An 18,011-nucleotide genomic window follows, 5' to 3' on the forward strand; every position below is an offset into this window, starting at 1 on the left:
ATCATGCAACGTTGTACAACTAATGTGAAGGGAAGTCCCCACACATACTCTGTGGCCTCCCCTGCTGTAAATTCCTGCTTTGCCAGCTTGAAAACTGAGCTGGTCTAGCTGTTTCAGAACATAGCTTGAGCTGGTCAAACCATGGTAAGCTGGGAGCTGGTCTGAATTGGTAAACCAGCTACCAGCTGTTTCAGAACCTAGCTTGAGCTGTTTTTTCCAGCACAGTCTGCTCTTTCCAGCACTAGCTGGTTGACCAGCTCATATCCAGCTAGACCATCTTGTGACCAGCTTGACCAGCTCAATTTACAAGCATAGGATTTTATATCAGGGTTATTAAATTGGATTGAGGCCTATGTGTGCCCATCCCATTAGCTTTGTATGAAAAAATAGAGGCTGTGGATAACATGAAGATAGTTTCCTCTAAAGCAATGGTCTCCTCAGGTACCCCTAGCTAATACCAGGAGTATTTGATGTGCTCTATCTCTAGTTGCAACTAATCAAAGGCTTGAATAGATGGATGAGCTGTGCTTGAGGTGGAACACATCACATGCCTGGATCTGCTGGGGTACCCAAGCAAGGGGAGGATTGGGAACCACTGCTTTAAAGCATACATCACACATGCCTTATATGCCCAGTCCTGGAAGATTTAACACGTACTATGCCAATGCTCCTTTTCCAAAGTGGACTGGCTCACAAGGCAGATATGAAGGAAAGACATAAGCACCGGCAGTTAGCTACTGGAATCTTGTCAATTAAAACAACCAGGCACACGAGAGCCTTCATTTCACTTCTGTTTTTCATCACGAGACACATAACAAGGTAAACAATTCAACTAAACTAAGTTGTCAGGTGGAAACCCAGTCAGATGGAGCATGTAGGTGTTTTATGTAGTAAGAGTGTGCATGTGTTTGTGAAAAAAAAACAACTCAAGCTAGCTTTTGAAACAGCTGGTAGCTGGTTGACCAGTTCAGACAGCTCCATACTCAAAATGGTTTGACCAGCTTATGCAATGTTTTGAAACAGCTGGTAGCTGGTCATTTCAAGCTGGTCGCAGCTGGATTTTACGCCAGGGCATAGCAACATTACTGATAGCCCTGCCTCCGGCAGGAAGGGAGGAAGGGGGTGCTCTCTCTGCTTAGCACAGTCCCAGTTCCCCACAGGAATCTTAAAGCGACTGCAGACGCTTCCTGTGTTGGCTGCACTCCCGGGCCTCACGTGCGCCTCCTCACTTCTGTGAAACACATGTTGCTGGGGTAACTGCAGCCCCTTCACCTTCTGCCCTGGCGGGGCAGGCATGGAGGGTCACGGATGACTACTGTGAAGATGAAGGAGCCTGTCACCTGCCTGTCTGGAGCAGAACAGAAATGCAAACGTTCCGGCTAGGAGATGGCGTGTTTTTGAGGAAGGTAGTGATGGTGGGATGAGGGAGGCTGGCACTGCAAATGCGGGGGAGGGGTGAAAACAGAATGAGAGAGGGGGTTGAATATAGAGAGAGACTTCTAATAGCAGCCTGCTGCACAATCATTCCACCATACACGTCCTGGAGGAAATGGAAGAGGGATTTATACTTGCTGAGTAACATAAATCTGGCTGGCTCACTCTGTGTTCAGCGCTTCCCCTGTTCACTCCCCCTCTGAGTGCTCATACACGGGTACACACACGCACACGGACACATGCGCACGGACACACAAGCACACGCACGCACACGCACACTAGACGCAGACAGCCACTCACATATACACCGTATGCACGCACAAACGAACACACACACATACACACACACATTACAAACGCACACACAGGCACGTGCACGCTCACATTCTCCGTACAAGCTTTTCTCCCTTGACGGACAGCCCTGTCACAGAGCGGTGACACACTTAATTAATTAATCCTGGATTTCATCTCTCCGCCCGCGATAACGCGGCGCTGTGCGCGGATCGGCAGTGACCTGCGCTCGTAATTACACTGAAGGGCATCGCTGTCCCCTCTCCCCCCTGCCAGGGGTGCAGGGGACCCAACGCTGCACTCCACTGTGCAAAGGTGGAGCCACCTCTCTCCCCTAGGTCACACCCCACCACGAGGCCATCAGGCTGCTAATTGTATACTTTATCCATTACAGCAGGAGCAGAGCTCACAATGTTGTGACACCAGCCGCAAATGAATTGATTTGAGCGCATCTGCCCACCGATCCGGTTGCAGCATTAATCCGCCTCTTGTTCATTATGCAGAGTCAGGACGACTCCAACACTGAATAACCTCAGCAAATACAACACCTGTAAGGTCACTGTGAGGGTAGTGTGCTCACAGCAGTCCCTCAGACACTCAGAGATCAACATGAGGTTCCAGATTGCTTATCGCATTTCACAAACAAGCCTCTTATTGAAAGAGATTCATTTTGTACAATGGCTGAAGGCTCCCCCATATCAGAAAGCCGGTCGGGAGTCTGAGAGCAGCAGTCATTACCCTACTGAGAGAAATGAATGTGCCAATTATGTAACACTAATGTATATTTTCGAGCCTTTTGCCAGTAATAACAGAAAGCACTGCCAGTATCTCCTGCTGCTAGAACCTCTTTTTTAGTGCAACTTAACAAACTGGCTTCCTTTTTCATTCCGAGATAAAAATAAGCATGAACACTGATGCAAGGTGGAAGCGAGAAGGATGGAGGTGAGAAACACAGTGAGAGGGAGCACCTCTGGGTTTATATTACTCCTAACAGGAAAGGAAAGGAATTTCTCAAAGAGGAAAAGCCTGCCAGACCTTATTAAATCTTGTTCTTTGATCGGTTTTAAGTTCTAGGTTGGGACTGCAGTCTGCTGAATTGAATGAGACTGCAAACCCTGATTGCAAAGTGCTTTTGTTTGTGTTGACAAGGACGTGGGTGTGAGAGTGGGGGTACATGCGTGTGTGCGTGTATGTGTGCGTGTGTGAAGTGGTGAAAGAAAAAATGAAGACCAGGTCATGGGCTCGTGTTTAAATTAATTAAGGCTTGGGTGGCATCTTGAACTTCTGGATTCATGCCTCTGGAAAAGTGAAAGTAACTGGCTGTCATTACAGCATGCCACATGCAAAAGGATTAGGAAGGAACTCGCTGTGACAGCTGGTTCCTGTATTTTGTCTGATAATTGTTCCCAGACAGTTGGAAAATTGAGCTATTGATCGAAATGATAAAGCATGTTTACAGAATGTTGCAGTTAAAATCAAATGAAGAGTAAAATCTTGATTTGATCAAAGTGTTGGACGTGCCCTTCAGAGACACGAGCAGGGGGCTGTGTTGTGTATAATGAGCTGACATGTTAAAGGAAGCAAGTTCATATTAATCAGAATGAGCTCATTTACAGTCAGGTCCATACATATTGGGACATATTGGGACATACACCACCACAATGAATTGAAATGAAATGAAGATATGCTTTAACTGCAGACTCTTTGATGGGTATTTACATCCAAATCAGGTGAACGGTGTAGGAATTACAACAGTTTCTATATGTGCCTCCCACTTTTCAAGGGACCAAAAGTAATGGGACAATTGGCTGCTCAGCTGTTTCGTGGCCAGGTCTGTGTTATTCCCTCATTATCTCATTTACAAGGAGCAGATAAAAGGTCTAGAGTTCATTTCACGTGTGCTATTTGCATTTGGAATCTGTTGCTGTCAACTCTCAATATGAGATCCAAAGAGCTGTCACTATCAGTGAAGCAAGGCATCATTAGGCTAAAAAATCAAAACAAACCCATCAGAGAAATAGCAAAAACATTAGGTGTGGCCAAATCAACTGTTTGGAACATTCTTAAAAAGAAAGAACACACCGGTCACACCACGGAAAACAGCTGTGGTGGATGACAGAAGAATTATTTCCCTGGTGAAGAAAAACCACACAACAAAAACTTCACAACAGTTGGCCAGATCAAGAACACTCTCCAGGAGGTAGGTGTATGTGTGTCAAAGTCAACAATCAAGAGAAGACTTCACCAGAGTGAATACAGGGGGTTCACCACAAGATGTAAACCATTGGTGAGCCTCAAAAACAGGAAGACCAGATTAGAGTTTGCCAAACAACATCTAAAAAAGCCTTTACAGTTCTGGAACAACATCCTATGGACAGATGAGACAAAGATCAACTTGTACCAGAATGATGGGAAGAGAAGAGTATGGAGAAGGAAAGGAACTGCTCATGGTCCAAAACATACCACCTCATCAGTGAAGCATGGTGGTGGTAGTCTCATGGCGTGGGCATGTATGGCTGCCAATGGAACCGGTTCCCTTGTATTCATTGATGATGTGACTGCTGACAAAAGCAGCAGGATGAGTTCTGAAGTGTTTCGGGCAATATTATCTGCTCATATTCAGCCAAATGCTTCAGAACTCATTGGACGGCGCTTCACAGTGCAGATGGACAATGACCCGAAGCATACTGCGAAAGCAACCGAAGAGTTTTTTAAGGCAAAGAAGTGGAATGTTATGCAATGGCCAAGTCAATCACCTGACCTGAATCCGATTGAACATGCATTTCACTTGCTGAAGACAAAACTGAAGGGAAAATGCCCCAAGAACAAGCAGGAACTGAAGACAGTTGCAGTAGAGGCCTGGCAGAGCATCACCAGGGATGAAACCCAGCGTCTGGTGATGTCTATGTGTTCCAGACTGAAAGTTTGATTTATGATTGTTAGTTTGTCCCATTACTTTTGGTCCCTTAAAAAGTGGGAGGCACATATACAAACTGTTGTAATTCCTATACCGTTCACCTGATTTGGATGTAAATACCCTCAAATTAAAGCTGAAAGTCTGCAGTTATATATCTTGATATCTTGTTTGTTTCATTTCAAATCCATTGTGGTGGTGTATAGAGCCAAAAAGAGGAGAATTGTGTCGATGTCCCAATATTTATGCACCTGACTGTACATGATTTATCCTGGTTTTGTTTTCATGTCATCTATCTCAATGAGTGACTGAAGTCCAGCAATGTTCTGTGCTGTGGGATCAGTGCTGCCCCCTGGTGGTTAATGCACATGCTCCTGTCTTATCTTCCATGTGCGTAGGCTGCTGATCCAGGCCGGCATCGACATCAACCGGCAGACCAAGTCAGGCACTGCCCTGCACGAGGCGGCACTGTGTGGCAAGACTGAGGTGGTGCGGCTGCTCCTGGATGTGAGTGTTCCCTGCCGGGGGTGGCAGAGGGAATCCGGGCTGTTATCAGCAGCAGAATCAGGGTCTTTTAGCAGCAGAGTAAGGCTCTCCAGTGGGGAGAGCCTTACTCTGCTCTCAGGTGCTCTCAGGGCTTCTGACCTCTGTCCTTTGACCCTTGACCATGTCACCTTTCTCTTCAGAGTGGCATCAACGCGGGGGTGAGAAACACTTACAGCCAGACGGCGCTGGACATTGTCAACCAGTTCACCACCACTCAGGCCAGCCGGGAGATCAAGCAGATGCTCCGGGGTGAGAGCAGGAGAGAGAGAGAGTCACTTAAGCATATTTGAGAATCAGGAAAACAGAACAAATATAAGAAAATAATTGTTAAGGCAAAAGCAGTCTATTTACACTGGCTACATATCAACAGTGCGTGGTGTGTATGTGACAGGTGTCGAGTCATGGCTGTAGCTCTGTGAATGATATGCCACTCTAGATTTTCTGATTATTTTGGTGAAGGAGATTCACCTATAGGTGCATAAAATTGTACCTCTTTCAGGTTACATTTGGGTAATGTTTTCCATAAGAGCAAAAATGTACCTCCTCCACTTATTTCTGAGTGTAGGAGAAATAATAAAATAAAACACTTTTGTGTTTAAGACAAACTTTTAGTTTTATTGCACTAATCTGTCACTCCTTTACGGTAGCTTTCAAGTTATTTTAATAACCACTATAAAGATTGTTGAAATTGTTTCTGTGCTTTAGCTACACAAGTGTTTGTTTATAATGCCAATAAACCAACTTGAGCCAAAGTGAATTGACTTTAGAGGGAAAAAGAGAAAAGTAAACGTGTGTGTTAAAGGGAGAGAGAAAAGTGAGTAAAAGCTCCTGTGTTTCACTATGTCTGTTGTAGATTGAGACTACATTTTCTGGTGAGAAAAAATAATAACATTTTTACCGCATTTGTACCATTGACTTTACATTGAGTCTACATTACATTGACCTATACTGGAGCCAACTGCAGTGCTGCTCATGAGCACCGTCTCTCATGGCCACTCAGCATGACCAGGAAATGAGCATCAGAACCGAAGCCCGGTTTTGGCCGCTTGGTGTAAAATGTGTTTTAGATATGAGTCTGTCAGTGTCCAGGTTTTCCTTTGCGCATGACTGTTTCCCTGCATCTCCAATTGAACTGGAGTGACTGTCGTCTGTCACTGTGATAAGCGGTGTGTAACGGATTCTGTGTTGTTCTCTAGATGCTTCTGCAGCCCTGCAGGTCAGGGCTCTGAAGGATTACTGCAACAACTATGACCTGACCAGTCTCAACATAAAGGCAGGCGATGTCATCACGGTGAGGGCCTGCACTAGGTCTTGCAGTCAGAACTGTTCTGCTGTTAAAGAAATGCTCATGTGCTATCCTGCACCAGAGCTTATCATATTGCAGCATAAAAAAAGAATCATGTGTCTGATAGTTGCACTGGGTAGCTCAATATTGCAATATAACCCACAGTGTCCATGCATGTGTGTGTGTGTGTGTGTGTGTGTGGTCATCTGTCTATCTCTCTGTCTGTGTGTGGTGGATGTATTTGTGTTTGTGCGATTGTGTTTTTGTTTTGTATGTGTGCTTATATCAGAAGTCTGCTGCTGTGTGCAAAAATGCCATGTGATATAAGTACACACACAAAACAAAAACACAATCACACAAACTCAGATATATCCAACACCATGTGTGTATGCGTGTGTGTGTGGTCATGTGTCTGTCTATCTCTCTGTCTGTGTGTGGTTTGTGCGATTGTGTTTTTGTTTTGTTTGTGTGCTTATATCAGGTAGCATTTTTGCACACAGCAGCAGACTTCAGTACTGTACTGTGTTTGTTATGATAAATGTGAAAGGCGTTATTTATCCTCAGGACTGTTGGTGAGGATGTACTTTGAATTCAAAAACAATATTTTGTTTCACGTCTATGTTTTTAAGTAGTTTTTTGATGGCCGGAGGCATTATGACTCATGTTGGTGTGATTGATGATGTTCTTTTTCATTTCCTTCAAGGTGCTGGAGCAACACCCTGATGGCAGGTGGAAGGGCTGTATCCATGACAACCGCACAGGAAATGACAGAGTGGGCTACTTCCCCTCCAACATGGTGGAGGTGATCAGCAAGAGGGCAGGTGTGCTGTCACATGACCTTGAAGAGAAGGGGGGTCGGGGTGCTGTGTAGAGATGTGAAGCCCTCTTAAATCTACTAGCGCAGAACAGTGACCATAGCTGTCAGAGTTAGTGATGAAGCTCAGCCAAGATGAAGGGCTTTTCATCAAGGCTTTTTCTGGGGAAAAGGTCTGCTTTTTTTGCTGGTTGTGGGCTTTGATGACACTCCAGTACAGAGCTTTGAGAACACAAGGCTGGGTTTGGGAAAGTGCAATGCTACAGCTCCATCTTACACTTAGGGGGAAGCTAGGATGCTCACCACAATCTTACTGTGCTTCTCATAACCTGTGCCCTGTGCTGTGCTGAGGAGGCACAGGGCTGACGCTCCACAGGAAATGACATCATCCTCAACTGAAGGAACTGAGTGCTGCATGCCTGACCCTGTAAGGCATGCTAAGGTGATAATGTCATCATGGCTGCTAAGCCTCCCACATGGGGGGGAATGAGAGCAGGGGAGCGAGGGCCCCTGAAACAGAGCTGCCCCTCAGATGGCTGGAGAGCAGGTGGGGCCCCTGTGTTTCAGGCCCTCGTGTGCCCTGGCCGGCCCTGACTCGCCTGACTGGCACCCCGGGTGGCATGGTGTCCGGCCTTGGCTTGCCTCGGCTTGGCTCAACACATGTTGCTGTGTTCTCTGCCTCTCTGGCACTGTGGGACGGGCACAGCACTGCCACACAAAAGCCCACTGGCACACTGCCCCCACCGCCTGTTGGAACTGTCTTTCTATTGTTTGGCTGCTTTGACAGGAAGGAGGTTCTTGATTTCCATTAAATCAAGCAGAGGGGTGTGGAGCTTTTTTGTATAGATCCAGTTGGTACCGTGTCATAGTCATGTAGGCGGAGCCTTCCGAGGGGAAAAACAAACCTGCAGCTGCCAGTGTTCTGAATAGGGAGCCATCGTAGATAATTGCTATTTTAGTATTTTAGTTAATAATAATATCAGCAAATTGCATTCAATCGTTATATTTAGAGACCAGTATCTTTGCAAAATAAGCCCAACTGGACCCGGGTGCTGTCCTTATGCGGTTACACAGTGGATAGATGATCCAACTCTATAGCCTGGGGGTATCACTCTCTGGCATCGTCTTCTATCTTATGAAATCAACTAAATTATGATCCAAAACCATGAAAAGTAGAATAACCAGCTAGTTTAACTAACCAGACTACCTATTTGATCATAATCGTTCGGTTTTCACTTTTAACAATTTTCACAATTTACAAATCTGGGTTTTAAACCCGTTCTCTGTGCAGTAAGACACAGAGTAGCTTTCTGGAATTTTGAAATTAGATATGCTTTACCACTCGGGGGGTGAGCCTGGAGAGATTATGACTCTTTGTGGGTGTATCCGCTCTTGCCACCTGGATCTATGGCAGGCTGTGCTCTTTATACCCATGCATGCACTGTGGTATGTGTTTGACTCCGTAAGCGTTTTTGGGCATTCAACAAAAAAGGCTTACATTACTTAATGCCTGCCCCTACTCCCTCCTGAATTGAAACAGCCATCCAATAGGAAAGGCCTCCCAAAGATACATCCAACAGAGAGTCTGGTCGTGTTGTCATTGAGTGAAATCAAACATCTTGTTCAAGGAAGCGGAGAGAAACCAGGCCAGGTCACCTCCAAGCTGAAAGGAGTCCCCATCAGTCTGTTGAACGCTGTTGGCCAGCGCCACACAGTGAATCACAGCAAGGGTCTACAGGGGTAGTCCATCGAGCACACACTCCATACTCGTGCTGCGGGGCCACACTGATTGGAGTTATCAGGTTTTCCTTTCTTAGCAAGTTGGTCATGGCTTTATATATCCTCTCACGAGACCCTCCTCGTTAGCATAGTTCACACCTCTCTGGAGGAGACAGCAGGATATTTTTTTTGATTATGCAGATCTCGGTTTCCTCCATAAGTCTTCGCTCAGGTCTGCTTCCTGTTCTCGGAATCCATATTTAGCGGAAACATATGGCACGGCAAGCTGTTTTGGAACACCACAGTTGATGTGCCTTGCCTTGTTTGTGTAGAGGGGTCTATATGTGGTAATTTTCTGTCAGCCAGTCGCTCATTGATTCTCCACTGTAATAGCTGTTGCTAGCTAGCTGAACCGTATCACAGCCTGGCTCTCCATTAGCACCATATATCCTAGCTGGAGTGCCTGCTATCTCCAACTGTGCAGGTGTAGTCATTTGAAACCTGGGCTCCTTGTCATATCTCAGGTCCCTGATCGCACTTTGCATGCGGAAAATCCTGAAAGCTCTTCGAGAGTGTGCGCGAGGGTCGGCTCAGCGCAGTCCGTGCGGGTCTGTACGGGTCTGCATGGGTCTGTGTGGGTCTGCGTAGGTCTGTGTGCGTCTGCGTAGGTCTGCGTAGGTCTGTGTGGGTCTGCGTAGGTCTGCGTGGGTCTGCGTTGGTCTGTGCAGGTCTGTGCAGGTCTGTGCGGGTCTGTGTAGGTCTGCACGGGTCTGCGTAGGTCTGTGTGGGTCTGCATGGGTCTGTGCGGATCTGCGTGGGTCTGCGTAGGTCTGCGCGGGTCTGCGGCGTGTTGCGACGGGGCAGCGCTGCGTCAGAAACTCCAAACGCCACTCCAGTGATTTTAATTAACACAGTCAGCGGGAAGCCGGCAGTTAGACAGCCAGTATTTCAGCGTGCGGCGCGGCGACAGACAGACCTGGAGCGGCTGGCTGCAGACGTGCTCGGCATCGCTGGGAGGGAGGAAGAGTGAGCAATTACCGGGCCCCAGAATGGTGATTTTCCTTCCTCCACAGACCTGCCAGCGAGATGGAGGAGGGTGTTTACTGCACAGCACAGCCCTCACACTCACCAAACCTGAGGGAGATCAATTAAGCAGTGACTATGACAAATGCACCGCTGGTCCAACTCTGATTGGAAACTTTTCTGGCACCAAAATGGAGGCAGGTGCTTTACCCTGAATGGATGCTCCACAGCGCAGCCTGGATTACTCTTCACTGGGGAAATAGTTATCCATTTCTTATAATTTGGAAATTAGAGAAAAGTGGAACAAGTCCACTTCTGTCAACACATTTTTCAGCAGGTACTGCTATCCTTTTCAGGTGTAAATTGCCAAACAGCCCAGGGTGCTGAAACAGCAGTGCCTTAGGTTGGTTTTGCTTCTAGTGGCCTGCCCAATCTCTCGCTGTGTATCGAACCGTTAGCCAGAAGGCTTGGGCCTGGTTTCAGCATCATTATTGTCTCAGGTCTGTCTGCCCCCTGTCTCATGTGCACATTCAACCATTTGAGCCATCTGTGTCTCCATCCTGTGCACCAGCTCCAACATCACTCACACACTGAACAGGCTTTTTCTACGACTGACTTCATTTCATCATTCCCCTTAGCAAAATCTTCCTTTGACAAGTTTTAACTCATTTTCCGGTTTTCAGGTCTAAAATAGCGTTTTTGGTTTATAGTTTAATTTAAAGACGAAATGGCTGCAGAATTCTCTCACCCAGCTGTTCTCACCCATAACTACCTTAACTCTGCCTTTGAGTTGTAAAAAAATGCAGTGCACAAGTGATTTCACGCACACACATTGCAGGGCTCTAGACTGAAAAGTGCAGTCGACATCATTACACACAGGAGAGAGCAGACAGGAGCTAATCCGCATGAGAATACTGTGGAGTTTTAGCACCAGGTCCATTACTCACCATAAACAGGAGCGAGGATGAGCACATGCACACCACCAGAATACACATCCAGAAATATTCCAAATACAGCCATGTTTATGCACTTCTCATGTTATATATGTATATATGTACACTTATATATGTGAAAACACCACAACAATCACAAAACATAGAGTGCCTTATAATTGAGCAGTGAGGCAAAAGAAAATGGTTCTGCCTGTTTTCACATTTCAGTTGACTTCCCTGGTGTAAAATCCAGCTTTGACCAGCTTGAAATGACCTATGGAGATGGTCTGAACTGGTCAACCAGCTCTCAGCTCTTTCAAAACCTAGCTTGAGCTGTTTTTTTCAGCAGGGTTCCTTATTCTTTGAGTTGTTTTTCATTTGTTGTTTTTGTATTGGTTTTGTGTTGCTTTAATTTGTTTCCCCTCTCCCCTTCTCTTATACGTGTTTGTGTTGTTGTATCTAGGTTCATGGAACACAGTCATTTGTACCCAACAGTATCAAACGATACAGCTCTGTGCGCCGGCGTGCGGCCCTGCCGCCGTGGTGAACGGGGACTCTTACCATCAGATCCATATCCTGCCGCCTCCTCCACCTCCGCCACCACATTCCCATCAGCCACTTTTCACTTCCTTTGGCTATAACAGGTCCCTGAGCACCTCAGAAGAGCTGCACTGTGCAAAAGGTACAGGCCTGGCACTGCCTCTGCATTCTTTTATTTATTCTTATTATGTTTATTATTATTATTATTATTATTATTATTAATATTATTATTAAGTTGTTATTCGGTTATTATTTGCCTGTTTTCACAAAACTTTAAGGAATGTGTTCACTAGTTGCTTTCTAAAAATTTGATATGTCCAGAATGATGCAAGAAGCCCTCGCTGTTTCACTTTAAGCAAATATTTCCCGGTGTGTTTCCGTTAGACAAACAGAAAAAAAAACATTCCTTTAAGTTTTCTGGAAGGAAGCTATTATTTTTTTGAACATGTGTTTTTTCTGTTTATGTGCCTATTTAGGTTTCTGTTTTGCTTTATTTCAAGCTATCACAAAACTATCACACACTCATATGCCAGCATGGTATGCACAATAAAAAACATATTTTGCTGTCAGCCATCGCTACAGTAATAGCTACATTAAGCCAATACCAAAATGCTTTTTACTTTCATGAACAGATTAGAATGTGCTGGTTCTTACAAGCTATTTTCACTCCCAGAGCAGAAGCAGACCTCTCAGAGGTCACATAACCTTTTTTAGTACACATGATGGGCTTCCTGCCCTACCTGACACCAATGTGGTACCACATTTCAAGCACCAACAGTACATCTGGCTAGTTAAAAAATATTTAAATATGACAATAGGAAGTTACATCTTGTTCTTGCTACAGTCCCTGCAGGTGGTCTGGTAGCGTTTGTGATGAGTCTGTACGATGTGTCACTTCTGTCATTCTGTGCCTCCCTGCATCTGTCCTTGCTCCTCTACCTGCACTCCACCAGTACTGTCAACATTACCCCCATCATCATACGCTTTTACCTGTCAGTGTGCGTACTATGTGGTCTCCCATACTTATTCACCTCCGAACGTCTGGGAAATCAATTCCCCTCATACTTCCTGTCTTGATGAGAGATGACAGCACGATTCCCCTGAAGCGCCCCTTCTAAGCTAATGGGTGTATGGATTCTTCAGGATGTTTGCGATCTGATTCAGCAAGGCTTGTCTGCTCTGTGACATCTTACAGTTTTCAGATAATCTCATCAATAGAAAGAAATGGAAAGAGCTTCGCCTGCCACGGCTAACAAATCCGTTGATAATGTGTGCTCTACGACAATCCTGTCACCCCCTGTGCCTGAGAGAGACAAAGTGCCTACTCCCATCAGGCCAGAGTCTGCCTGAAGTTATTTCTCTTAGTTAGAGCCCCCTAGAGTTAGGCAGTGGCCAGGGCCCTGATAGCAATGAGCTGTTAGCTGCCTGCATTCATACAGAGAGGGGGCTTTCCAAGGAGGCTTCTTGCCGAGTTTTAGGATCAAAGTCTTTTTTTCCAAGCTGCAGCAGCTACAGCTTAACCTCCATTCCTTCCTTCAGATGCCAAGGTGCCTTTCTACCCTGATTGCTCTCTGTGCCTTTGACCAGCCAAGCTGAAATGTGGCAGCATCAGCAAAATATCAGACCCAGCTGACTGGAATTTGGTTACAGCACAACCCCTCCCCACTCCCTCAGCCTCCTTCCTTACAAACGCTCTATATAACCTTTTTTACCCTATGGTACTGCCCATTCTTCAGCGAGCTGTTGGGATGAACTATTTCTTTAGAGGCATCAGTAGTGTAGTCTACAGGTGGGTGGGTGTGTGTTTGACACTGCCGCAGAAGACAACTCTTTCAAGCAGAAAATAAGTCCAAAATATGACTCTTTTAAAAGCAAAAATGTCTGAAGGCCAACACCACTTATAAAGCATTTTTTCCCACAGAGGAAAGTCAAACAGTAGACATGAGCAGAGCAATATAGCCTTGTGGTGAAGGTAAGGTTGTGTATTAAATTCTTGTGTTCATATTGATGCAAACATACTCAGCTTTGTAATATTTATGTCTTGTGTTTCAAAGATTCCTGGTCATTTATAAACCACTAAACCTGCTCTTGTGGTTTATGAAGACCTTGGAATCTCTGTTGTAATAATTTCTTGTAATGCACTACAGTTCATACTTCAATGTTTACATGTATAAATGTATTTATGTACACACAGGATATGAATATTCTATATATGTATGTATAGATGCATATGTGTGTACACAGATGTATATACATATAAAATATCTACTGATGCACTATTGTATGTAAATGAACCCACATATATATTAGTCCCTTGTGAAAAAAGAATTCTGCCACACTTTCAGAGCTCTGCAAATGTGTAAACTGAAATTCCTGATAATGTTGTTTATTAAGTCAAGCTGCTGAAAATACTTTTTATATTACTGATAATTGCATTCAGATTATTTTTTGTGAAGCTTATGATTGAGAGCATGATTCTATTGGTTGTTTCTTTGCATGTTCTGTGGCACAACACACAAAATAAGCCCCACAACCACTCACTGTACCCTTTTTTTCACAGGGGACTTGCTAACTATATGTTATATATGTGTAAGCACCTCTCAGTATTTGTGTTTGCACTGGTGTGAGGCCAGCTGTGTCCTGGACAGCTTTGAATCTGTCAAGCCTGAGTCTGGCAGTGTAGGCAGTGGCAGTCTGAGGCGGAAGGCTCCGGAGCTCCACTGAGAGCCAGCTCCCTTAGCACTCTCTCCCTCCCTCCCTGGGATGTGGTGTGTGTGGGGGCTAACCCTGCACCCCCCCCCCCCCCCCCAGGGTGTTAACACTAGTTTCTGTGTTGAAGGTTCCAGAGGTTCTGAGTCCAGCCCCCATGGCTCCCCCACCCCAGCCAGCGCCACCAACGAGGAAATCTGGGTGCTGCGCAAGCCCTACGCAGGTAACCACTGGACCTTGTCCTGCTGGTGGAGCTGCCCCCACCATCTCTATGATTTATCCTTGGCGAGAAGCTCTGCCATAACTGAGGGACGGTAGCCCCTCCTCTCAGCAGTTAAGCCCATTGAACCCTGCTGTAAAACTCAGCTATGCCAGCTTGACCAGCTTGAAAATTGAGCTGGCCAAGCTGGTCATAAGGCTGGTCTAGCAGGGTACACGGTGGTTAACCAGCTAGTTCTTGTAGCTTGTATGAGCTGGTCAACCAACTACCAACTGTTTCAAAACATAGGCTGAGCTGGTTAAACCATGTCAAGCTGGGAGCTGGTCTGAACTGGTGATCCAGCTAAACCACATCGAGCAGGGAGCTGGTTTGAACTGGTCGACCAGCTACCAGCTGTTTCAAAGCCTAGCGTGAGCGGTCTTTTTTCAGCAGGGAACCAAATCCATTGAGGTGGGAGTGCCAGAGGAACAGCGGGCCGTGTCTGTGACTGTGTGATCTGCACCCCCTCGCTCACCTCTCACCCATTCTGTCTCACCCATGTGCTGTCTGTCTGCTGCGTTCGGTGTGTTACAGCCGAGGCTCTGTGCGTGCTCTGTGAGGTTGTGGCAGTTGGCGGGTGGGGGAGGGGGGCACTGCGTGCGCGTGCTGACGCTGTGCGTTTGCGGCCCAGGTGGAGACCGCAGCAGTATGGGCAGCTCTGGCAGCGTGGCCAGCGCACGGTCCTCTGGGAGCGGGCAGAGCGCCGGCACCAATGCACACATCCTGCACGCCCAGGCCGAGGGCGTCAAGGTAAGGGCTCCAGAAGCAGAGGAGTGTGTCTAACGGAGACTTCAGTGGGCGTCCGCAGACCCACAAGAGATTAAAGGCCCACTTACCTATTTTTCATGTTCTCATACCATTTTGGAGCTTTTGATTTGTGTTTCATACTCATTCAAGTAAAACAATTGCAATTTTGGAAGAATATTTTAGGGTCTAACTGTTTGCTGTTTGTGAAAGGAATTTGCATGTGATATGACATGTTTTTTAATAATTGTTGGATGCTGCTAAATGTTAACACAGAGAGCTGACCACAGGAGTCGAAGGGCTTAGGGACTTAAAACCTACGTCACTGCTCTTTGGGAGCACTTTGTGGCCATTTTAGATACTAAAACCAAGTCAAGAACGCTGATGCATGTGGGGCGTTAAAGGAAGCACCATTCTTAGAGCCCCAGTGGCGATGACTGATTGCAGGACCTGCAGTCACAGGGAATCCACAACTTGCCATTTTACAGTTCGGTGACAGTGGTGTTTACTAGGTGTTTGACGGTCTCCTGCCTGCCGTTTATATTGCAGCTCCTGGCCACAGTTCTCTCTCAGTCTGCAAAGGCCAAGGAACACCTGCTGGAGCAGTCAAAATCCCTGGAGCAGTCCACAGGTAAGTCTCAGGAACACTATTCTGATGGCAGTCGCTCATCACATTTCCATCCCCTCATATAGACCATTAGTACTGAAGCCCTTTAAAGACTCCCTGCCCTGTTTGAGACTAAATCTACTGTACAGCTGAAATTATGGAACAAGAAGGAGATTTCGGTACCTATTTTTTAAAGCACTCTGTTTAAATATATAGTGATTAAGCTTGCCAAACTTAAAGTTCCTCATGCTGAGGGCTCTTTCAGAGTTGAATGAAAAAAGCCTTAAATTCAAATTATATTTTACAGGATACTGTACTGCTTCTAGGACTTTCCACTTTTAAAGGATTCTGGACAAAAAGGGATTGTAACATTTTGGATTGGATGTGAGGGTTGTGTGTTTGAGATTTGCTGGTTTATTTTTGAGCAAGTAGCTCCTGTGTTACTCTTGTGAAAATCTGTCTGTATATGTGGTTTATTATGTAAGGTATGGATGTTGCTCTTGTACATTGAACAAAGGTCCAACAATACATGAAATCTAAGCCATGCGTACTGCTAGCCAGGCATGATGTAAGGAATTAGTTGGAAGCTGGAATGCTTACTCTCGTGTATCTGCAATGCTTCAACATTAACTAATTATTTTTACAATTATACTACATGTTAATATTTGCAAATTGTTGTTGTCTGTGAATGTTAATATTAATTAAATAAATATATTTACAATTAGATGTTAGGAATTTGAGCATTTTGATTATCTTTCAACTGAAAGTTACTATCCTTACTGTCAACCCCCTGTGACGTTATAGTGTTCTTGATACACACCCATTGGCACAACGCACCAGACGCGGTTTCATAATCGGTTCCCTAATTGTTCCATCCACATTAAAGAATAAAAAATACCGAGATGTTGTAATATGTGTAATAATCTTCACGCTGGCTGTGTTTTACTTGATCCAGTGGGTGGTGCTAATGCAACTGAACAGGGTGGGCAGAGATTTCTGCTCTTTATGTCATCGGTATTCCCTCAGTGTGGTACACAGTGTACACATACAAAAGTAATGTATTGTATTGTATAGGCAACCGTAGGAGAGATGTATAGCCAGAGGTAAAGGGAATAATAGGCAGCAGTGCAGTATAATGGTTAGGGAATTGCCGTTATATCTCAGGGGCTGCCGTTTTAATTCCTAGGTGGAGTAATGAGAACCCTGAGGAAGGTAATTTATCTGAATTGCTTTACAAAACATCAGGCTGTATAAATTCGATTGTATTCTCTATGTGTGTGTGTGTGTGTGTGTGTGTGTGTGTACTAGCTGTGTAAGTTACACTGGATAAATAAATGTACAAATAATTCTACCACTTGCCTAAGTAGAAATGGCCTTAGCCTACCCAATGATATTGATTATTCTATGGAGTAATTATTATTAATCAAGGAAATTAATTCAAGCAGCAACAATTGGATTAAAGGTAAAAAAAGATTTCCCCCCATTTTCAGCTCAATTGTCGCCACTGCTGTCAGCCAACCATGGCTGCTACAATACATTTCTCCTGGCTTGTCAATGTGGTCTTCGTCGGTGCCAGTAAGGCCTTGGTGTGGCTCTCCTCTAACGAGTGCCTGTCTCTTTCAGGCTCCTCCTCGCGCTCCCAGAGTTCATCCAGCTGCCCCTACCATGAGCCACCAGTGTCACAGAGGAAGGGGGAGATGCTGCCTGATGGAAAGGTAAGCCCTGTCCAGGTATCCCGAATCTCTGTCACATCACCCCCTTTCACTTCATTTTGCTAGCTGCCGACATCGCCTCCAGCATAGATGGACTCCGCCCAAACACCTCCTCCTCTCATGGTCAGCCGTGTGTCTCCTGAGGGGGCGTCTGGGCATGGCAGGTGACGGTGAGAGTGCTCTTGTAAGGCTCCCTGCTGGGTGTTCACCCTCTCAGTCTGCAGGTCTCACTGAGGATTGCGACCAAGCCATGTGGGGGAATCCATATTTATTCATTTATAGCTTCCATAATTTGATGCTTTGTTGCCTTATTTTTATCGGTTTGTTTTCAGCAAGTACCCGAAAATCGAAACATTCAACTTGACTAAACAATCGGAGTGGCTTGAAGGCCAGAACAAATGACTCACAAACAGCCATATACACAATGGGTGCTTGTTTGATTTGTGCAGTGTTGCACAGTGGGTGAAGCTGTAGACTGACTG

The 18,011-nt window shown here is 45.5% G+C and overlaps 1 protein-coding gene across 1 annotated transcript in view; it reads left to right on the forward strand.

Annotated features, from left to right (window-relative positions):
* Positions 1-18,011, forward strand: part of caskin1 (CASK interacting protein 1) — a 101,768-nt gene that overhangs the window by 71,460 nt on the left and 12,297 nt on the right. Inside the window, exons 7-15 of the mRNA XM_061222938.1 lie at positions 5,038-5,146; positions 5,326-5,434; positions 6,382-6,476; positions 7,174-7,291; positions 11,422-11,640; positions 14,338-14,430; positions 15,098-15,216; positions 15,760-15,841; positions 17,441-17,532. Coding sequence (XP_061078922.1) covers positions 5,038-5,146; positions 5,326-5,434; positions 6,382-6,476; positions 7,174-7,291; positions 11,422-11,640; positions 14,338-14,430; positions 15,098-15,216; positions 15,760-15,841; positions 17,441-17,532 — 1,036 coding nt within the window. The remainder of the gene's footprint in view (positions 1-5,037; positions 5,147-5,325; positions 5,435-6,381; positions 6,477-7,173; positions 7,292-11,421; positions 11,641-14,337; positions 14,431-15,097; positions 15,217-15,759; positions 15,842-17,440; positions 17,533-18,011) is intronic.

This window comes from Conger conger, chromosome 2, assembly GCF_963514075.1.
Source record: "Conger conger chromosome 2, fConCon1.1, whole genome shotgun sequence".
NCBI lineage: Eukaryota > Metazoa > Chordata > Actinopteri > Anguilliformes > Congridae > Conger > Conger conger.